The 23,369-nt window shown below is 43.6% G+C and overlaps 1 protein-coding gene across 2 annotated transcripts in view; it reads right to left on the bottom strand.

Moving 5' to 3' along the window:
* Positions 1-21,056, bottom strand: part of LOC117673973 (uncharacterized) — a 31,106-nt gene extending 10,050 nt beyond the window's left edge. Inside the window, exons 1-4 of one of the 2 annotated variants that reach the window (XM_034431725.3) lie at positions 20,828-21,056; positions 15,266-15,772; positions 3,822-4,207; positions 6-166 (exon numbers count right to left, since the gene is read on the bottom strand). In XM_034431725.3, the coding sequence (XP_034287616.2) occupies positions 6-166; positions 3,822-4,207; positions 15,266-15,722 (1,004 nt within the window). In that variant the 5' untranslated portion in view covers positions 15,723-15,772; positions 20,828-21,056. Of the gene's footprint in view, positions 1-5; positions 167-3,821; positions 4,208-15,265; positions 15,796-20,827 lie in introns of those variants that run through there. The other variant, XM_087888015.1, reaches the window with a different exon arrangement.
* Between the last annotated feature and the right edge of the window lie 2,313 nt (positions 21,057-23,369).

Here is a 23,369-nt window from a genome sequence, read left to right as displayed (position 1 = left end):
CTCACCATTCAAAGTGGTCCTGGAAACCACTGATGCCTTCCCTGGAGCTGAAATAGGCATACATTTTCCTGCATCCGTCGTCGCCGGAGAGCTGCTCGGCTCCATGACTCAATGCCACTTTTTTCTTGTTGCAACGTATCTTGCCAAGTCTGAGATCTATAGGCAACTGCGGTGAAAAATAACAAGAGAGATAGAAGAAACACTATTCAAAGCACAAATCCTAGACGGCCTCAAAGAGGCTGAGATGATCAAAGTAGAGGGGAATTTAAGAAACGCGACCAGAAGGAATAGAAAAGGCCACCTCTCTCTAAGTGGATAAAGGCTAAGGTTGTATATGAAGCGATATTTGATAATTTTTATCGCCGGCGTTTAATCAGGCATTATACTAAAAGCAGGTAATGATGGTATTCAGCGTGCTCATTATCGTCCAATCTCATTAATTGACGTTGCTACAAAGATTTTTAACAGCAGTGCAGGCAAATAGATTACAGCAAGTGGTACAGTTTGTTATTAATAACGACCAAGCAGGGTTTATAAAAACTGGGCAAGCAGCAGATAACATTAGAGCAGCCTTTGATCTAATAGATTTGAATAAAAATAAAGCTCAAGTAAGATACTGGAAAGGTCTTTGATAAAATACATAAACATTGCACTCTTACCGCACTAAATAATTTGCTATGGAGTTCATAAAACAGACTAATATGAATCGCCAATATCTAAAGTGAAGATTAATAGCATGTTTTTCTCCCATTTTTTTTTCATTATTTAGAGGAACTGGACAAGGAAGCTTTTTAATATTTGCACAGAACTCTTAGCTTGTTCTATTAGACATCATAGAGAGATCTATAGAGAAGGATAGAAGTCCTTTGAATAAAAAATGGGTTTTATTTTTAGGTGACATTCTTTTGTTTATTTCTGAACCTTATAATACTATCCCACTGTTAATGCAAAGGATTAATGCCTTTAGCAAAATAGTTACTCTATTAACTGGTCCAAATTGGAACCGATGCCTTTAAGTGAAAAATTGTTTATCCATCCGTTTAAGGAATATTAAACACAATCGCAATCACTCCACGTACATATGGAAACGTATGACTAGTTTTTTCCCCCCAATTACTTGTATAAGGATTATTCTCTATATACTATTCATGTTGTCTTGTATTTTCTGTTATGGATTCCACCAGTAGAGGCTAAACCAATTTCGTTGTATACATGATATACAATGACAATAAAGGCTATTATTATTATTACTGTATTATTATTATCTTTATTCATTAAATATGAAACTCAGTCAACTGAACATTCAAAAATGCATCACAAATACCATTGACTGGTGCTCATGGTTGAAACGGGTTGCTGCCAGCATCCTAGGTATCAACCAAGTACCTTCTTAAGATATACAATGTCCCAAGTAGCACTGTTTTATAATATTATTTATTAATTTATTATTATTAATAATAATAATTCTATTTTTGTCTGGAATCCATTACATATCTAGGGATCTTTATACCAAAAGATATAACTCAGATAGCAGCATGCAATGTAAATAAAATATATATCGCGGTTATTCCAGATATTGATAGATGGGGAAAGATGAACGCTCTCAAAAGGAATTATTATTCCTAGAATAATTTATATTCTAAGAGGAATTGCAGTCTTTGTATCTGGCAAATATTTTCAGGAAATAAATTCTTTAAAGGATATTTTTTATAGCTCAGGGTTGAAATGAAATTCTTTTGTTTAGAAAATTTCTATGGCGTTCTTTGATTCCAAGAATATCTTTGCAAAAAATTCAGTTACCAATTAAAGAAGGAGAATTTTGTTTTCTGAATCTGGAGTTATGTCATCATGCTGTATTTTGTAATTTCACATCAATTTTTTTTACCTTACTTTATCGTATCAATAGATAGAATAAAACTGTGTGGTTGTGTGGTGGCACAGTGCTTAGAATGCAGCATTACAGATTAATTCTGCCGACTGCCAGCAGTTTGATTCTGAGCAGCTCAAAGTTGACTCAGCCTTCCATCCATCTGAGGTGGGTAAAATGAGGATCCAGATTGTTGGGGGCTATATGCTGACTCTGACTAAGAGAGGCCTGTAAAGCACTGTGAAGCAGTATATAAGTCTAAGTGCTATTGCTATTGCTATCAATATTATTTATTTTTTTAAAAATAGTCCTATATTACAATGACTATTTTATGCTGGTCTACAACCAAAATAAACAAATCAGATGTTGGTTTATGGATTTTGGTTTTGGTTATTTTATTTTCAAAATTTTGTTTCTGTGGTAGTGTTATTTGATGTATTCCACCTGGACTTGCAATTGCAGGTAGTCCTCAAGTTATAACCATTCATTTAATGTTTGTTTAAAATTACAATGGCACTGAAAAAAATGTCTTATGACCATTTTTTTTTGCATCTTGAATTTTTAACAAACCATAACCTTTATTTGGGATTATTCTCTGCAATCCTACATATCATAATCTTTCTGTAGAAGAATCAAAAACTGTCTTTCTAAATAAATCCACCAAAGTCAGCAGACATTTTCCTTTCAGGACAGGATCCCTCAGCAACAAATTATATATAAATAGTGACCTCAAGGCACATAATCAATCCATCAGTCTAATAGAGACCCATGTGGCTTCCGATTTAAGAGAACCCCATCCTGTGGGATTTAATTTCTCCTGTTCACCTCCCAGAAAAAAAAAAGGGGGGGGGAGGATCCATCTGCAAGAGAGGTATAATTTCTCCTTGCATAGTTTCAGATCTACAATCTCACAGGAAGGAAGCCCAACAAGAATGTCTCCCATCTATCGGGAGCTTATTTTGCAGAAAGAACTGGTTAAACTAAATTATTTCTGTGCCGCTCTCTGTTTAAAAATCAATAAAACTTGAACCAATGAGCCTTATCGAGAAAAGGCTAAAAAAGATAATACTGTATTTTTCCGTCTATAAGACGCCCCCATGTACAGCCCGCCCCCCACTTTTCTTACCCAAAATTCAGAAATCTGGAATATCACTGCATTTAAGTGCCGGTAGATGCTGGCCTTTCCTCCGGTGGGCCTGGGCAACTGCTGGAGAGACACGGGCCCGTTTCAGCATCTGGTGCCCAGATGCCCTGGCTTCCCTCAACTTCTTGTGAAGTTGGAATTGATTGAACTTTTTTTTTAGTCCCACAAACTTATTTCTCTGCACACGACGGCAAGAAATACGAGTGAGAAACATGACGGATCTGGAAATCAGGTTAGCAAAGAAATGCTTGAGGGAAACGAGGGCATCTGGGCAGTAGTCGGTGCTACAATGGAGAAACAGGAAACAGAGCGGCTGGCACGAGGGAAGGAAGCCGCTTTCCCTCTTTCTTCTCCCTGCTCCTCCTCCTTTCCTCATGCTGGCCTCTCCCATTTCTCGTTTCTCCATTACAGCGCCCAGGATCCACTTCGATAGCGGGGGTGGGGTGGGGTTGTATTTCACAACTGGTTTGCCCAAGGTCAGGTTGGCCGTTGCGGGAGGCTTGTCCAGCATGTGTGGCGGAGTTGGAGGACTGGGCCACACCTTCTCCTCTTGCCCCCCCTCCCCCCGGTATATAAGAAGCCCCTCCATTTTCAGGTAAATATTTTTAAGAAAAAGTAGCGTCTTATACACGGAAAAATACAGTACATTGGAGAGAAGGGCATGCTATCCTCTCAGAACAAGTTAATAGCGACATTCTTTTCTAGAGCATCTTGACTAAAAGAGCTGAAACATTTGCCAAGTTGGCCCCAAAAAGCCAACATCACTCCAGCAACGTTAAACAAAGGGGAGGATTCTGTTTGCCCACTCACCGAGATTCTTCCCAGGGCAGGGAAGCCGGGGTGCTGCCCCTCCAGGGCACAGCTCACCGCCCGCAGGACACGAGGCAGGTCTGTGCCGAAGGTACGAAAGATGACTGCAAATTCCCTCCCTTCTCGATGCAAGCTTTCCAGGAGGCGGAAGAAGGAAGGCAGCACCAAGTGGTAGTGCCTGGCATGATCACCTTTGATGGAGAGCTGAGGGTGAGGCTGACCCTGCCACTCTAGCAGCTTCAAGTGTTGCCTGTGAAGGTCCCGGAATGTCTTCCCCAAGGGCAACTCTGTGAATTTGGTGTTGCGGCCATACTGAGAATAGAAACTCACAGCGCCTTGGCAGGGAGGATGCAAAGAGGGAGACTCACTGACCCACTGCCACTCCCCTAGAAGAGAAAGGAAAGGGGCAGATGAAGCTCTACGTGAAAACACAGGTAGTTCTTGAGTTACAACCAAAACTGGGACCAGAATTTCCATCGCTAAGCCATGTGGTTGTAAAGTGTTATGTCACGTGACTGCATCACTTAGGAACAGCAATCCTGGCTTTGTTGCAGTCATGAGTTCCATGAGTTGTTAACCTATCCCTATTCAAGCCATTCCAGGTTTGGTCCCTCCCAGTCCCAAGCCTCAGGTCTTCCCAGGGAAGGGGCTGCCTCCCCTTCAACAGACCCAACTGCCTATTTTTCCCCCATCTCCGCTCTTTTGGCCACCCTGCGGCCTGTCCTGCAGAGTGGCAAACTGCCCCAGAACCACACAGGGGCTCAGGGGCAGGGGTGAAATCCAGCAGGTTCTGACAGGTTCTGGAGAACCGGTAGCGGAAATTTTGAACAGTTCGGAGAACTGGCAAATACCACCTCTGACTGGCCCCATCCCCATCTATTCTCTGCCTCCCGAGTCCTAGCTGCTTGGGAGGAAATGGGGATTTTGCAGTAACTTTCCCCTGGAGTGGGGAAGGATTGGGGATTTTACAGTATCCTTCCCCTGCCATGCCCACCAAGCCACGCCCACCAAGCCACAGAACCAGTAGTAAAAAAAATTGGATTTCACCACTGCTCAGGGGTGTGTCTTGGCACCTGGAAGAATTTTCTGAGCTACAGTGCAATCTTCAATCTTCAAAGCCAGTGTCACCCCTTGAAGGCTCAGCTGCCCCAGCCTCATCTAGTATAGATTGTCCTCGACTTATAATCACAACTGAGCCCAAAATTTCTAAACTGGCTCATTGCTAAGCGAAGCAGTTGGTATCCCATTTTATGACTTTTTTACCACGGTTGCTAAGCAAATCACTGCAGTTGCTAACTGAATCATGTGGTCATTAAGCAAATCTGGCTTTCCCCAATGACTTTGTTTGTCAGAATCAGGAATCAGGAATTGGGAAGGTTACAAATGATGATTGCATGACCCCAGGACAGTGCAACTGTCATAAATACATGCCAGTTGCCAAGCACCCAAATTTTGATCATGTGTCTATAGGGATGCTGCAACAGTCGTGTGTCTATGGAGTTTCTCAGTCACCCAGGTCACGGCTGCCCCAAAGGTGCTTTTTCAAGAAGCAAATGGACTTTCTGGATTTTCTTTGAAGACGTTTTGCTTCTCACCCAAGGAGCTTCTTTAGCTTTGAGGACTAGTCATCTCTTCATTAAATGCCACTGTAACTTTGATCGCTGAACGGATGGTTTCTTAAACGAGATCTACCTGTGAGTTTGTTCCCCACTTTTAGGATCAATTGTTTTCCTGCTGACTTGATTTCCATTAAGATATTGGGGCAAATGTGAATCTCCCCTTCTTTAACCATTTACCTATATGATGTTCCGATCAAGGAGAATATTTGTAGCTCAGGGTTGACCTGAAAGGACCTCGGTGCTTTCTTAGCTTGCTTGTCTTCTTGCAGTCCTTTCATTACCCAAACTAGGTAATAGCATCAGTTCTAATAAGGAGTGCAGTTTGTTGTCAGTTTATATTCTGGTGTCTTGTCTGTCTGTCTGTGTGGGTAGAGGTGGTCTTAGAGATTCTTTGGTTGGGCTGTTTACCAGGGGTGAAATGCTCCCGGTTTGGACTGGATCACCCGATCCGGTAGCGATGGCAGCAGGTGGTTTGGAGCAAAAATCCCTGCCCCCCCCCACCATGCCCACCTGAGCCGAGGAATCATCAGAGGCTTTTTTAAAATTATTTTTAAAAGCATTTTTTTCCACAACCTCTTCGGCTGAAAAATGCTTTTAAAAGTAAAAAAAAAAAAAAAAGCCTCTGATGATCGAGCGGCTCAGCTGGGATCGTCAGAGGCTTTTAAAAGCATTTTTTTTACAACCTCTTGGGCCGAAGAGGTTGTAGAAAAAACGGTTTTAAAAGTAAAAAAGTCTCTGCTGATCAGGCAACTCAACTGGGATCGTCAGATGCTTTTAAAAGCATTTTTTCTACAACCTCTGAAGAGGTTGTAGAAAAAATGCTTTTAAAAGCCTTTGACGATCCCAGCTGAGCTGCGCGATCATCAGAGGCTCTTTTTTTTTTTTACTTTTAAAAGCATTTTTTGGCCGAAGAGGTTGTGGAAAAAATGCTTTTAAAAATTAAAAAAAAAAAAGCCTCTGATGATTGCACGGCTCAGCTGGGTGGGTGGGTGGGGCAGGGATTTTTGCTACCAGTTCTCCAAACCACCCACTTCCATTGCTACCGGATCAGGCGATCCGGTCCGAACTGGGAGCATTTCACCCCTGATGAAATAGATGTTCTTAATTTCTATGTGTCTATTGATGGCTGATTTGTCAGATTGCCAGGCTTCTAGAAATTCCCTGGCATTTTTGGATTTGGCCTGGTCTAGGATTGTCAAAGAACCATTGGAAAACAGCCCAACCAAAGAATCCCTAAGACCACTCCCACCCACACAGACAAGACACCAGAATATACACGGTATCAGGTTTCGATGTCACCGAATAAGTAGGTGAAAAGTCAAGCCTCGTCTTTTTATGGCAGCATCAGAATGCTGACACACGGACAGCAAACAGCACTCCTTACTAGTACTGATAATGTTACCTAGTCAGGGTAATCAAAGGACTGCAAGAAGCAAGGCTCAGAGAGTACCAAGGACCCCCTCACCTATATGATGTATTTGTATCCTGCAATGACCTCCCACAAACAGTTTTGTTCTCAATCAATCTCTATGTTCCCCTGAATTACCAGTACATCCTTATCGCCAGGGAATAGAACCAGCTGGACAACAGAAATGGATCTTTAATGGTCCTTACCACCCCTCAAACTTCTGTACTTCAACCAGAGAAAGATAAATGGCTGCTGGCAATTATAAAATGGCCTGAGAACTTCAAAGCTTTTTTTCAAACCTATTTGGGCATACAGCTTATTATGGACAGCAATCCCACATGGATGACATAAACCAATTTAATTACTCCTCAGTGGACAGAGTTTAATTTAAAACTGCAAACTTTTAATCCTTTGTTACCCCCAATAGGTATAATTCTTCATTTCCATCCCTAACAGTTTCTATATCAAAATAAGTCCCAGAAGTATAAATTAAAAGTATATACTGATTTTATTTTTAACGTGAATTGAGCAATGGTGAAAAATGCAGGTTGAGACCGAACACAACCAAATTAACACTTGTTTTGCCGCAGGTCCTGCCCATCTAACAGTTCAAAACACCATGTAAATGTGAGTAGAAATATAGGTACTACTTCTGAGGGAAGGTGACTCCAGAAGGATACCCCAATCAGAGTGGGCCAACAGATTTTGGCCTTTTTATCTGTATGGATGTAGGTGGGGGAAGACAGGAGTTTGCTCATTAAGGAGCAAAATGAGTGCAAAGACTTAAGACATCCATTTTGCTTCTTAAAACTTCCTTCAATATCCATTCACCCCACTCCCCTGTTTACTTTTGAAATGTAGCTATTAATTGGTTGTATATAGCCTGGTTTAAAGCTTTATGCAAATGAAAGTTGCACATGCCTATTTATACCAGAGGTCTTCAAACTTGGCAGCTTTAAGACTTGTGGATTTCAACTCCCAGAATTCTGTGGACTTCAACTCCCAGCATAGCTGGCTGGAGAATTCTGGGAGTTGAAGTCCACGTGTCTTAAAGCTGCCAAGTTTGAAGACCTCTGATTTATACTGTTAACCTAAAACCAGGAAGTCTCTAGATAAGCCCCATTCAGCATTGAAGGGACTAAGGCTCTTGAATCATTTGTCATTTCCTAGCCAGTACTTTTTCAACCTTGGCAACTGTGGACTTCAACTCCCAGAATTGCCCAACCGCTATTCCTCATGTGGCTGAGGAATTCTGGGAGTTGAAGTCCACACATTTTAAAAGTTGCCAACTTTGAAAAACATCGAGCGAGCCTATTTCCTCTGGGAACTGTGAAAATTAGAACTGGGGGAAATAAAACCTTACAGGCCAACGGTGGGTTAAAAATGGAATAAGTATCACAGTGTATATCTGCTTTAGTCTCAAATGTCATTGGTCCTATCAAGGTGATGCTTCTGTTATAAGCACAGCAGCTTCCTGACTCAGCTTTTAAAGAGGCAAATAAGAAACTCAGCAGTCTAGCTCTTTAAGGTAGAATGTATTCCTTGCTAAGAAGCCGAGTGTCCGTCAGCTGTTGGTGCCATCATTTAAACTTAAAGCTTATTAAGTTCCACTGCTTCCTTTGCAATCTTCGGTTAACACAAAACTGTTCCAAATGTACTATGATGCTTTTCAAAATCCTCTCTGCTGATGCCCACCACTTCTCCAAGAACAGAACTCAATCAATCAATCAATCAATCAATCAAATTAGAGCTGGAAGGGACCTTGGAGGTCTTCTAGTCCAGCCCCCTGCTCAAGTAGGAAACCCTATATAGTTTCAGACAAGTGATTGTCCAGTTTCTTAAAAGCCTCCAGTGATGGAGCACCCACAACTTCTGGTGGCAAGCAGTTCCACTGGTTAATTGTTCTAATTGTCAAGAAATTTCTCCTTAATTCCAGGTTGCTTCTCTCCTTGATTAGTTTCCATCTGTTGCTTCTTGTCCTGCCTTCAAGTGCTTTGGAGAATAATTTGACCCCCTCTTCTTGGGGCAGCCCCCCAGATACTGGAAGACTGCTATCATGTCTCCCCTAGTTCTGCTTTTCTCCAGATTGGCCAAACCCAAATCTCAATCAATCAATCAGAATAGAGCTTGAAGGGACCTTGGAGGTCCTCTAGTCCAGGCCTTTAATCATCTTAGTTGCTCTTCTTTGCACTTCTTCCAAAGTCTCAACATCTTTTTTTGTGACGATGTGACCCAGCCTCTCTTCCCTTCCCTGCTTCCTTCTCATTTACTCTGCTGCAGCTCTTTATTTATAATGTGTTTAACATGCATTAGGCTCTGTTACTATTGTGCTAGACACTGTATTAACAAAATCAAACAAATGCCTACCAACTGCTAATAGTCAAATAGAATTAAATTGTTTTCAACCAATCTGTCAGGCACAGGCAGGATGTTTTAATACTAAATAGTCAGCCCACATAATGTTAAGATGAAACAAGAGAGATGAACAGCCCTGAGAACTGTGAGGAAATGTGCACATAGCTCCTCTTGGTTGCTGCTGCTCCTGTTGCTAGGTGGGGAGCCTTTCCCAAGATAAGGAATGATGGCTTATTTTCTTAGTAGCAGTTAAATGCAACCACGGTTCTCTAAGTCCAGGGTCCCTCTTGATTAGGTAAAGAGCACTTGGGTGCTCTATCTACTCCACGGGTGTCAAACCCGCGGCGACACACGTCGCAGCGCCACATGGGATAGAGCCACACAGCAAAGCCAGCCAGGCAAGCTGGAGGCTGGGGACAATTGAGGGGGCCTAACGCGATTCGCAGACTTACTTACCCAGGCAGGCAGATCAGGGCCGCTCAGTTGGGGCTCAGGCACCGCGTTGGAAAGCAGGCAAGCCGCAGAGCAGAGACTGTGTTGTCAACGCAAGGAGCCACACAGTGTGCTATTCCGGGGAGGTGAGGAGTGACTGGGCAGGGCGGGGCAAGCGGGTGGGGCAAGTGGGTAGGGCAGGGCGAGCGGCCAGGTGAGGGTGAGCAGCGACTGGGCGACCAGGTGGGCGGGGGTGGGGCCAGCCAGAGGTGGTATTTGCCGGTTCTCCGAACTAGTTAAAATTTCTGCTACCGGTTCATCTGAATCGGTCCAAACTGGCTGAATACCATCTCTGGTCACATTGCCGTCACGTGACGTTTCACGATGTTTTTTCCCTTCACGGAGTTGGGGTGGGCATGGCCTGCGCGTGACATATCCAGCCCACAGGCCACCCATTTGTCACCCCTGATCTACTCGAAAACTCAGGAATATGAATTGCGTGCATTTGTCGATCCCACGATCCTGCAACTGTTGCAAGTCTATGCCAGTTGCCAAGTGTCCAAATTTAGAACATGTTTAGAACACAGTTTAGAACTGTGGGAACGCTGCAACAGTCATAAGTATGAGGACTAGCTGTAAGTCACACTTTCCAGCGTCGTCATAACTTCCAATAGCTGCTAAACAAATGGTTATAAGTCGAGGACTAACTGTACCTAAGCGTAAAGTGCTCTTGTTTAACCTGATTCGGGTGAGATAAAAGAGCAGCGTGGAAGAAGGACTGATCTCTAGTAGAAGATTTTCTGTAATATTGTATGACTGAGATAATATGCCCCCAAGGTTGAAAATACTAAAAATAAAAAGCTACATAAATACTACATATTATTTATTCATGACACAAAACACGGCCCAAACACCAGCTTTCCCAAAAAAGCACACACCACCACAGGCAGGCCTGAGGGAAGAGATAACCTTCTTAAAACTACAATTAACATAATGTTCATAGCTGGATATATCAGCTTTCTTGAGATAAACCAAACCATCCGAAAAGAAAGAAAAAACAGCTTTCATGTTTTCCAGAACTTTTCATAAACAAAATGGCAATTCAGGCAAGTTCTGGGACTGTAAAGACCAGAGGCTTGACATCAGGGGGTGGGCGGCTGCTGGGGGTTTGCAGGGGTTCGGGAGAACCTGTAGCTAAGATTCTGTGCAGTTTGGAGAATCCCCAAATCCCACTCCTGGCTGGACCTGCCCTGTCCTGCCCTCCCCTTCCAGGAGTCCCCACGCGGCCCGTTTTGGATGCAGGAAAGTGCAGGGCATGCGCAGAGGTTCGGGGATGGTGAAAAACAGGCCACCGGAAGTTCGGGAAAGCCAGAAACGGGCCCGTTTCCAGCCACCAGAGGACCTCCGGAACCCGGAAGGCCGTTTTCGCCCTCCCAGAGGCTTGAGGAAAGCCTCAGGAGTCCAGAGAGGGCAAAAATGCCCCCCTCCCGCCGTAGTGCAGGAGGCCAACTAGCCACACCCACCACGGCCACACCCACCCAGCAACCAGGCAGAGAACCCCTTGCTAAAATTTTTGAAGCCCACCCCTGCTTGACATCCCAGGTTTCTAGATTAGAATCAAGACTCAAAAAGGTACTTCAAGGCACACTGTTGCAAGCACGGATAATCCTCGAAATACAACATTCCTTTAGTGACTGTTTGAAGTTACAATGGCATTGAAAAAAAGTGACTTATGACCATTTTTCACACTTAAGACCGTTGCAGCAACCCCATGGTCACGTGATCAAAATTTGGACGCTGGGCAACTGGCATGTATTTATGATGGTTGCAGTGTCCGGGGGTGGGGTGGGGGGTGGGGCTCCTGTGATTACCTTTTGTGACCTCAGATTCACTTAACAACCGTGTTACTAATTTAACAACTGCAGTAATTCACTTAACAACTAAGGCAAGAAAGGTCATAAAATGGGGAGGAACTCACTTAACAATTGTCTGGCTTAGCAACAGAAATGTTGGGGTTAATTGTGGTCATAAGTCAAGGACTGCCTGCATCACATACATTACCATTCTGGGACAATGTAATAATGGAACTGTGAAAGGGACATACACAATCCTTCACAGAGTAATTTTCTGCATAGCTACTCAGCAATAAATCCTCAGAAGCTTACTTCCAAATAGGTGTGGATAAAACTGCAGCCTTAACCTCTCGTGGTCTGTAATAACTCCACCTATATCAGGGGTCGGCAACCTTAAACACTCAAAGAGCCACAAAGGTCCTAACTGGAAGCCCCCATTCAGTTCTGGAGCCGACCGGAAGTCTCCTCCTAGTGCAGCATCCTTTTTCCTCTGCCGACCAGAAGTCTGGTTCCCCCACCATAGAGTCTCCTCCTAGCACAGCATCCTTTTTCCTCTAACCCTCCTAACTGAAAGCCCTATCAATTGTGGAGCCGACTAGCAACAGGGAGCCGCAGCACAGGGATGAAAGAGCCACATGTGGCTCCAGAGCCGCGGGTTGCTGACCCCTGGCCTATATGCTACCCAACTCTGGACAGCTCACAACAATCAAATTTCAATCAAATCAATTGAATGTAAAACATAAACCTAAAAGATGGGAGGACAAAAATGGCTTGAGCTTGAACGAAAATAACTTTTCAATTCCAAGTTCAAAAAGTCTCAACATGCTGCAAAACATAGTATTGTTTCAATAGAAGAGAATATTTGTAGCTCAGGGTTAAACTGTGGGGTCCTTGTTGCTCTCGGAACTTGGTGGGTTTCTTGCAGATGATTCATTTCCAAACTAGTTAACATCATCAGTGCACTGATGAGATTACCTATTGTGTTTCCCCGAAAATACGACCTACCCCAAAAACAAGCCCTAGCCCGATTTTCATGCCTGCACCTAATATAAGCCCTATCCCAAAAATAAGTCCCGCCCACCATCTGGTTGTATGAGGTGGGGTGAGGCACAGGTGTAAAAATCAAGCTAGGTGTTGTGACCCCGACTCCCGAGCCTGTCCTAACAGAGGAAGAGGACTTAAAAGGTGATGGGGAGGAACTAACAAGGCCTCCCTCTCCAGGACCCTCCTCTCTGGCAATGTCTCAGGTTTCATCCAAAGGCCAAGAGGAACAGCCTGGGATATGCCAGGAGGAAAGCATATCGGAACAACAACAGATAGGGAGCGAGGATGATGAATCCTGGCTTGATTCCAGGCAGCGTCGGAGGGAGAAGCGTGCGCAGCAACGAAAGAGGCGTGGAAGGGCCAGAGATTGAGCTGAGTCACTGAGCCACACCCCACAAGGAATAAAAGTGGGTGTGATTGCTCTTCAGGCTTTGTGACGGTCAAAGTTAAAAACCTGAGAGTCACATCACGTTACCTGAAATCTGGCTTGTACATATTTGGATTGGACCTTGGCTAACTCTTGCTTCGTGGATTACTTTTTGCTACTGGACCGGACTGAGGATAAACTCTCTCTTGCTTACTGTGAGTGAAAACTGACTTGGCAGGCTTTACGCAGTTTACTGCCAAAACTCTTATCTGCAAGGTTTTCTAGTCTGATTTGGCAGGTGTGCCTGGTTGTATGTTTGCCTGTGTGGGGAAGGGGGACAGAACACTAGGGCAGGGGTGTGAGGGGGTGGAGCTCCAGGTCTTATTTTCGAGGGATGTCTTACCCGCTTACCTTAGGACCACTGCAACCATGGCTACCATTCCCTGACATCTGTCACGCCACTGCCTGACTTCCGCTCGTGGCTAGATGTCGCATGGTTCGTTGTGCTGGTACCGCCACTCGCTTGCGCAATGACACAACACACCACGTAGCCTCCTACCGCGAGTGATGGTACCATGTGGCGTCTGGCCCCGAATGGCTGTGAGTGGCCCCAGAAATCAGGCAGCGATGCGACAGGTGTCAGGGCATGGGAGGCGTGGTTGCAGTGGTTCTAAGGTAACCGGGTAAGACATCCCCCCAAAATAAGACCTGGTGCTTATTTTGGGGCTGAAAAGAAAATAAGACTGGGTCTTATTTTTGAGGAAACATGGTAGTTTGGAAATGAAACATCTGCAAGAAAACCACCAAGCTCCAAGAGCAACAAGGACCCCAAGACTACTGTTTGTGAAACATCATCTAGTTTTTTATACCTTATAGCTTTTAAAATCTCTCCTAAAAAGCAATGAAACTCTATTTTCAAGAGAAAAGAAATGATTGCCGCTTTTGAAGCGGAACAAAATGCATTTGGCGTAAAACTGTACAAAACATTCTGAACTCAAAACAACTCAAGCTTGAAATAGATGAAGTGGATTATTCGGACTTCATTGGAAGTTTTCAAGCTTTAAATGGCCTTGTTTCGCACTCAGAATATTTTCAGTGAGGCTAATGCACATTTATTAATTTTATACAGTATAAAATTATAGGGAAAAGCCTAACTGATGGGATTATTAGAACCAGAGATTTTGGAGAAAGAATTTCAAATGCATTGCTTATAGTCCTCAAGATATCTGTGAGCAGAATATGAAAAACCTGATATCAAGAAAACAGTGTGCAAGAAATTCTCATTGACAAGCAGTAAAATTCCAGCATAATTTTGGAGAATATTTTTTTAAAAAATGCAGATTTCCCCGCAAACTATTTGGCTCCATAATGTTCTGTGAAATCCATCCATTTTCACCTCCACCCATACAACACAAGTTACTTTCCAGAGGAGAAACAATATAGGATATACCAGTAGTCATCAGATTATGACCATTTGTTTTAATGAAGTTATAATGACATGTAAAAGGTAATTTGCGGTTGGTCCTCATACTTATAACTAATCCTCACATTTGCGACCACCACAGCATCCCTATGGTCATGTGATCAAAACGTGGGCACTTGGCAACTGGCATGCATTTATGACAGTCACAGCATCAGAGTCACCTTGAGGTAAGATGGGTGGCCTATAAAATGCATGCATGCATGCATGCATGTATGTATGTATGTATGTATGTAATGTGTTTTCCCAAAAATAAGACCGGGTCTTATATTAATTTTTGCTCCAAAAGACGCATTAGGGCTTATTTTATGATTAGGTCTTATTTTGGGGAAAATATGGTACTAAATGCATCCGACTGGCAATCTTAACTGAGGCTTATTTTGGGGGTAGGTCTTATATTACGAGCATCCTGAAAAATCATGCTAGGACTTATTTTCCGGTTGGGTCTTATTTTCGGGGAAACAGGGTACGCACACACACACACACACACACACACACACACACAATAAATAAATAAATAACATCACCATTTGCAACCTTCCTAAGGGGCTCCCAACAAGCAAAGCCAATGGGGAAAGCGAAATTAACTTAACAATTGCATGCTTCACTTCATGACCATGGGAATTTGCTTAGCAACCATAGCAAGGTCATAAAATTTGGTGCAACTCACTGAACGACTGCATTTCTTAGCGACAGAAATTCTGATCCCAATTGCGGTCATAAATCGAGGACTATTTGCACGTGTGTGTTTTTTTTCTTGCCTAATGCCGTTTTTCGGCATGAAACTCTTAGTTCATAATTGCAATAATTGGTTTTTCTTTTTTTAAATCTATTCCCAGGCCCAAAATTGAAGATGTGAATTCCCCAACATACCAAACGATCTTACCTGTGTGGCTAAGTTTTCCCCAGGTCACCGTACTCAGGTAATAGTTTAAAGCCGCACCGGGCTCCTGTTTTGTAATTGCATCAGAGACCAGGATGGTGTTGTTCAAATCGATGTGCAAAATCAGCTTTCGCTTCTTCGGGCTCAAGATTGGCCCAGGAAGAAGTCTAGAAGGAGCGGTGGCTCCCAAGAGCTCGCAAGCTATTTTGTCTTTGTCTTGCACCCTTTCGGGAGACTGATCCTGTGGCCCTTCTGCACAGCCGACCATCTCAACTTGCTCCCCAGAACTTCTGAGGCTGTTCTCACAGATGTTCATCCCAGAAAGAGAACTTTTTCTCTTCCTCTTGCTGGTACTGCTGGAGATAGGTTTTGCATCTACCAGTCCAATTGTCACCTCATCACGTAACGGCATCTGCTCAGGTCTTAAAGTGCCTCTGTTGGACAAATTGTCTTTCTCCATCCAACGTTCAGAAGGATTTTAGTCCCTCAAATCCCGTGGGACATGCTGGGCTGGGATAAATTAGAAAAAAGATGAGAGGTTGCTTCTGGCTCACATGTGGATGAGTATTATTATTAACATACAAATCACCACATCTTTATCTTATACAGTATAGTGATTTACCATAGGAGTATGCAGTTTGGATTAAAAAAGAATAGATTACAGAGATGCTCACACAGCCTCTGTTGGTATCTCCTTAAAGCAGCTTCAAACAACAGTAGCACATACTTGGAAGAACAGTCATTTAATATAAGGAATTGCTGAAAGAGGATATAAACATACCGATGTGCCAAAAAAAACCCACCTGCCTTCAAATCCAAAACCCTGCATAGCCCTAATTTATATTCATTGACTTGGGTCTTCAAAATCCAGTCTCACTCAGTGGTGACAGTCATCACACAGAGGCTTGGCAAACTAACTTCTCCACACAATTGAAATTTGGTTGATGAAGAAAAACTGGATTCAGTAGACAACTGAACTATTCTTTTTCCTTTATTTACACACTTGCTACTTTTCACTAGCCTAGTGACAAAAGGAGTAGGGGTAACATGATAGCAGTATTCTAATATTTGAGGAGCTGCCACAGAGAGGAAGGGGTCAAACTATTTTCCAAAGCACCTGAAGGCCAGACAAGGAACAATGAACAAGGAGAGATTCAACCTGGAAAATAAGGAGAAATTTTCTGACAGTGAGAACAATCAACCAATGGAACAGCTTTGCCTTCAGAAGTTGTGGCAGCTTCACCACTGGCAGCTTTCAAGAAGAGACTGGGCTGTCATCTGTCAAAAATGGTGTAGGGTCTGCTTGGGCGGGAGACGAGGTGGACTAGATGACCTACAAGGTCCCTTCCAACTCTGTATCTAAAGAAGAGAAGGTGAACTTATTCTCCAAAGCACCAGAAGGCAAGATAAGAAACAATGGATGGAAACTAATCCAGGAGAGAAGCAACCTGAAACTAAGGAGAAATTTCCTACCAGTGAGAACAATTAACCAGAGGGAAGGCTGGCCTTCAGAAGTTGTGGGTGACCTATCACTGGAGGTTTTTAAGAAGGGACTGGACAACTATGTATCTAAAATGGTATAGGATATCCTGCTTAAGCAGGGGGTTGGATTAGAAGACCTCCAATGTCACTTCCAACTCTCTTATTCTGTTACTATCATCATTCTCTTGAGATTAATCTAAAACACTAAATTTAATTTAGTCAAGGCAGGGTTCCAGTTCCTGACATACCTTGCTGATCTAGGAATTGCCACTAAAGAGCAGCCTTTGCCAAATCGATCCGCTCCAGCTCTGTTGGACTTCAGATTTTGTTATCCCCATCCTAAGTAAATTACTCTTGTAAATATAGCATAAGCCATTAACAGGGTGTGTACGTGGGAGTAGGGCGGTGTTTTAAAGAGGATTAGTCATTGCCAAATCCATGCAAATTAGAATCAGCTCTGTAACTCATGACAATTTAATATGGAAGCTCAGCATTCGTAGGACATCCTATGAATGTCATAATCCCTTCTCACATGTATTTCTCATCGCGGCTTACATCACCCTACTTCTCATCTTTCCAAGAAAAAACCAAGTCAAGTTGTAACTTGGAATCCTGGAATCAGAGTACGTCAACAGATAGCACCTGGGAGGTTTTTAACTTCCCATTGAAACAATATACAGGTAGTCCTTGACTTACAACAGATCGTTTAGTGGCCGTTCAAAATAACAACGGCACTGAAGCGACTTATGACCCGTTTTTCACACTTACGACCTTTGCAGCATCCCCATGATCATGTGATCAAAATACCAGCTTGGCAACTGGTTCATATTTATGACCGTCGCTGTGGCTCAAGGTCACGTGATCCCCCTTTTGCGACCTTCTGACCAGCAAAGTCGATGGGGAAAGCAAGATTCACTTAACAACTGGGTTACTAACTTATCAGCTGAAGTGATTCACTTAACAACTGTGGCAAGAAAAATCGTAAAATGAGGCAACCCACTTAACAAATGTCTCACTTAACAACATAAATTTTGGGCTCAATTGCGGTCGTAAGTTGAGGACTACCTGTGTAGCGATTGATAATATTCATCCCTAGGAGCAAAAAGGGACCCCCATTTATGTGCCCCAAAATAATAAAATTCTGCAATCACTGAAGTGGTATATAGCTTAGTCCCGTGATGGCGAACCTATGGCATGTGTGCCACAGGTGGCACATGGAGCCATATTGGTGGGCACACGAGCGTTGCCGTAGCTCAGCTCCAGCACGCATGAGCGCGCTGGCCAGCTGATTTTCGGGCCTTCTGGGCCCACCGGAAGTCAGCAAATGGGCTGTTTCCAGCCTCCAGAGGGCCTCTGGGGGTGGTGGGGAAGGCTGTTTTCGCTCTCCCCAGGCTCCTAGAAAGCCTCTGGAGCCTGGGGAGGGCAAAAAACGAACATACCGGGTCCACCGTGCCATCACATGCCAAAAGAGGGGGAAGCATGGCAGGGGTTGCTCGCATGCACGGGGGGGCAGGGCGCATAGAATTATCGGTGTGGGCACACACACACGCGACCACCCCGCATTCCCCCCAACTTTTGGCACGCGATGGCAAAAAGGTTAGTCATCACTGGCCTAGTCAGTGGCACCAGTATAATAAAGTCTTACACCAACTCAGAGAGTAACTCTCAAAAGTAACTCTGTTGGTCTATTGTAAAGTTTTAAAAACCTAGCTGTCTTCCAGAGTCTGGAGTGCTGAATGTGCTAAACCACTCTTTTATTTTGGCTTTGGTGTTAACTATATGGTTTATTATCTCAACTGCTGTCTATATTTATTTTGGATATTATTGTTTTAAATGTTTTTATTGTTTTAGTTGTGTTTATTGTTTTGAAATTGTAAACTGTCCAGAGTCAAACAAAACTGGCTTGTAGCAGTTTTTGACACACACACAAAAAAAACCCAACCTAAACATATGGAGAGAGCCAGTTTGGTGTAGAGCAGGGATCCCCAACTCCCAGTCATGGAAGGTTCAGAACCGGGTCACACAAGCGATGGGCAGTCCATGTGCGCGCACAGCTCCCCTTACGCAACTGGCGGCCGCTCGCACACAGCTCTACTTGTGCAACTGGCGGCTGCTCATGCTCGCTCACAAAGCCCCATTTGTGTGAGCAGCGCTCGTGTGTGCGCCTGCCACTTACACAGAACCATCCCCTCTCCCCCCCCCTCCCAAGCCACCAAGCTGGAAAAGTTTGGGACCACTGGTGCAGAGGTTAAGGCATCAGGCTAGAACTGTGATGGTGAATCTATGACATGTGTGTCCGAAATGGCACACGGAGCCATGTCGCCTGGCATGCGCAGCATCGCCCATTCCTCTTCCGGTTTTCTGACGCACATGCGCATGCGATGATCAGTTGGCCTTTGTGTCTGTGGCAGTGCTGGAAACCAGAACAGCTGGTCTTCCATTTTGCAGCTTGAGCATGTGTGCCGGCCAGCTGATCATTGCGTGTGCATGGGAGATAGCAACCAAAAGATTTGCTGGCTGGCACACATGCATGCCCCAGAAACCGGAAGTATATTATCCGGTGTGCGCATGCCCCCTGGGCAGTTCCTCTTCCTAGTTGCGGGCCTGACGAGAGAGCGCAAAGTGCTCCCTTTTTCGGCATTCGGTGTTGAAAAGGTTCGTCATTCCTGGGCTAGAATATAGGAGCCTATGAGTTCTCGTCCTGCCCTAGGCATCAAGCCACCTGGGTGACCTCGGGCCAGGCCCTCTCTCAACCTTAGGAAAAGGAAAGGGCAATTCACTTCCAAAAATCTTGCCAAGAAAACTGCAGGGATTTATCCAGGCATTTGATACAGGTATTATTCGACTTACAAGTTTGTTTAGTGACAGCACTGAAAAAGTGACTTATGACCATTTTTCACACGACTGATCTGATTTTGATCACGATTCCCCATGGTCATGTGATCAAAATCCCAACACTTGGCTACTACATAAACCACTTAAACCAAAGCTACATAAACCATATTTAGGATGGTTGCAGTGGCCCAGAATCATGTGATCACTGTTCATGGTCTTCTGACGAGCAAAGTCAAAAGGGAAGCCAGATTCAATTAACCACCATCTGACTAATATAACAAGTGCAACAACAGTGGGAAGAAAGGCCATAAAACGAGGCAAAACTCAACTGTCTCCCTTAGCAACAGAAATTTTGGGCTCAATTGTGACCGTAAATCGAGGATTACCTCTACTTACTGGAAGGCACAAAACAAAAATACATGCACTTATCCTAAAGGCAATAACTATAAACATCCGTGGGAAGGATGCTTCCTGAACATTTTATTTATTACTATAACCATGTTGCTTGTATCTTTCAATTATAATGTTTTTATTTATTTCCTTGTACGATTTGATAGCTGATTAGTAAGCTTGATTATCACTAAGTGTTGTATCTTTTTATTCTCGATGAATGTATTTTATTCTCCTTATGTACACTGAGAGCATAGGCACCAAAGACAAATTCCTTGCGTCTCCAATCACACTTGGCCAATAAAGAATTCTATCCTATTACATAAGGAGCCTCGCAAGACAATTGCTGGTGATTTCCCCATTGTGATGCCCCAAACAGACCCTTCCTCTCGTTTTCCACCTGTCAGTTTTTTCCAAGGGCTGCTGTCGTCATAACTTCTCTGAATTTCTCACCCCGACCTGCTCGCTCCCTTTTACACAGCACGGGAAAAACCTAATTATAGCTCGGGCTCCCCCCCTATACAAAGCAGCGTAGTTGAGTGTTATACAAAGCGCTTAGCAAGCATGCACTCACACACACCCCTAGCTTTTTAAAAAATTAGCACGAAAAGGGATGCAAATGCAATCTCATTTAAAAAAAAAAAAAATTAAAAATCCCAGGGAGGAAAAAGAGACCACCAGAAGATCCCCGGTGCCCACGACCTTCCATTTATACTGGGGGAGGGGGGGGAGGATCCTTGGGGTTCAGCTTCTGCTTTTGCTTGCTCCCCTTTCTTTCCTACCCCAAAAAAGAGCCGAGACCCAGCTCGCCCTCTGACCGGAGAAAACGATCCCTCTTTGTCCCGCATGTAACATTACCAAATTCCCGACACCCGGCTTCTCACTTCCTCTCTCCCGAGCTCTCTCCATGAACTCCACGAGTAAATGTTTAACTCCGGTTCCTAGAGAGTCCCCTGGCTTTGAACTTCCTATATCGAAGCCGACGTAGGTAGCGCCCTCTAGTGACCGGAGGCAACTGGACTTTTTTGGGTTCTTTCCTTTGAAGACATTTCGCTTCTCATCTGTAGGAAGTTAGCATAAGGTGACCAGATTTTAACATTGGTAAAGAGGGACGTTGTGGGCGTGGCTTATTTTGTGGGCGTGGCTAGCTGGTCATGTGACCGGGTGGCCATGGCTATGTGTATAGGGTAAGGTGAACAGATTTTAACATTGGTAAGAAGGACACTATTGTGGGCACGGCTTATTGTGTGGGCGTGGCTTGGAGGCCATGTGACTGGGTGGGCGTGGCTAGCTGGTCATGTGAGCGGGTGGCCATGGCTATGTGTATAGGGACTACTCAGAGGGCTGAAAAGTCATTTCTGACAGGTCCTCACACTTTTGACTGGTCCTCACACTTATGACCATTCTCACATTTATGCCCGTGCAGCATTCTTAACAACCATGTCACTCATTTCACAACTGCTTCTCTTCACAATAGTGTCCTTCTTACCAATGTTAAAATCTGTTCACCTTACCCTATACACATCTCTTCACCATGCTGACAAGATAGGGCAAAAAATCCCAACTTGCATAGCTAAAAGTCTGTAGAGACTCTCAGTTATCCAGGTTAAGGTTATCCCAAAGGTGCTTTTTCAGGAGGCAACTGGACTTTCTTATTTTTCCTTTGAAGACATTTAGCTTCTCTTCCAAGAAGCTTCTTCAGCTCTTCTTAGAGAAGAAGCAAAATGTCTTCAAAGAAAAAACAAAGTCCAGCTGCCTCCCAAAAAAGCATCTTTGGGACACCTCACGAAGTTGTTACTGTGAGGAAAACAGGAGGAGGAGCAAGTATTGATATGTTTGCCACATTGAGTTATTTATAAACAGTAATAAAAGATAGGATAAAAAATAGCATACTCTCCTATCATTGCTGGGTCCAGCCACTAGATTTGGATTGGGCAAGCTTTTCATTCCCTTGGCTTCAGTCTTCTCTCCTACTGACAACTGGGTGGACTGCCCTGGTAGATGAAACTTGCCCACCCTGTATACAATTTGAGTTAAAAGGAGGGTCTCCTTTCAACCCAAATTGTAGGCAGGCAAGAAAACAGGGAGAAAACTTCTCTCTCTCTCTTAACTCCCTTTCGGCTTCTGAAGCTGACTGCCTCACCATAAATCAAACTCCTGTCTTTTTCTCAAGTCATCTTTATGTCTCACTTTAAAATCTCTGGCTCCTTTTTTTACTTTTCAGGTTTACTTGTTCAAATTTTGTTTCTTCTCCTCTACTCTATGGATGACTTCCCCAACAGACACACACATCTCTCACAAGGCTCCAGTTCAGATTTCCTTGCAGGTTTGGACTTTGTAGCCTTTTAATCTCATTCCCTGATCTTTATCTCTCTTTGCTCTGATCTGCCCTGGGTAATTACTATCCCTTCACTTCCTAACCCACCCACCCCACTTATTTCCTTGTTCTTTGTGCCACCTACCTGTTTGCAGAAACGGTGCTCATTTCTTCAATTTGGTTACAACCCTTGAGTAATACAAGTAGGCTTTGGTTCAAATTGCTCCTTGCAAGTTGAAAATCAATTCGTCATGGATAAAATGGGAGAAAAATCTAACTGATAAGGTAAAGATAAAAGTTCCCCTCACACATATGTGCTTGTCGTTCCCGACTCTAGGGGGCGGTGTTCATCTCCGTTTCAAAGCCGAAGAGCCAGCACTGATCAATAAATAAATAAATGTAAATAAATAAATAAATAAATAAATGTAAGACTCCATTCCAAAACAATCCCCCTTTGTACAGTCTGATGAGATGTGGTCTATTCTGTTCCTTTATATAATTTCCTTATTTCATTCTGTTTACACCAGCCCTGAGATATCCCAAGAAACAAAGATTTTCACTCCCCCATAATGCATCCAGTCTGCAGAATTTCAAGATGCTGATGGAAATATATGACACATCCTGAAGGCACTAGTTAGAGAAAAGTACCTTAGATCTACCATCTGTCAGAAGTAGGAAGAATCCGTTGTTTCTTACTATCAAAGTTAGAAGCCACACTACTGCAAGCAATAATAATACTGCATGCAATCAGTGCATCACTTGGTGCAGTATAGTTTAGGTAATACAGGTAGTCCTCAACTTACAACCACAACTGAGCCCAGAATTTATGTTGCTAAGTGAGAAATTTGTTAAGTGAGTTTTGTCCTATTTTATGACTTTTCTTGCCACGGTTGTTAAGTGAATCACTGCAGTTGTTAAATTAGTAGCACGGTTGTTAAGTGAATCTGGCTTCCCCATTGACTTTGCAAAAGGTAATCCCATGACTCCGGGACACTGCAACCGTCATAAATGTGAGTTTATCCAAATGTAAATCATGTGACCAAGGGGATGCTGCAAAGGTCATACAGTAAGTGTGAAAAATGG

Source organism: Pantherophis guttatus, chromosome 2 (assembly GCF_059756535.1).
Source record: "Pantherophis guttatus breed Tessera chromosome 2, ASM5975653v1, whole genome shotgun sequence".
In the NCBI taxonomy this organism is placed as follows: Eukaryota; Metazoa; Chordata; class Lepidosauria; order Squamata; family Colubridae; genus Pantherophis; species Pantherophis guttatus.
The sequence above is the reverse complement of the archived record's forward strand: the minus strand, read 5'-3'. Positions and strand labels throughout refer to the sequence as shown.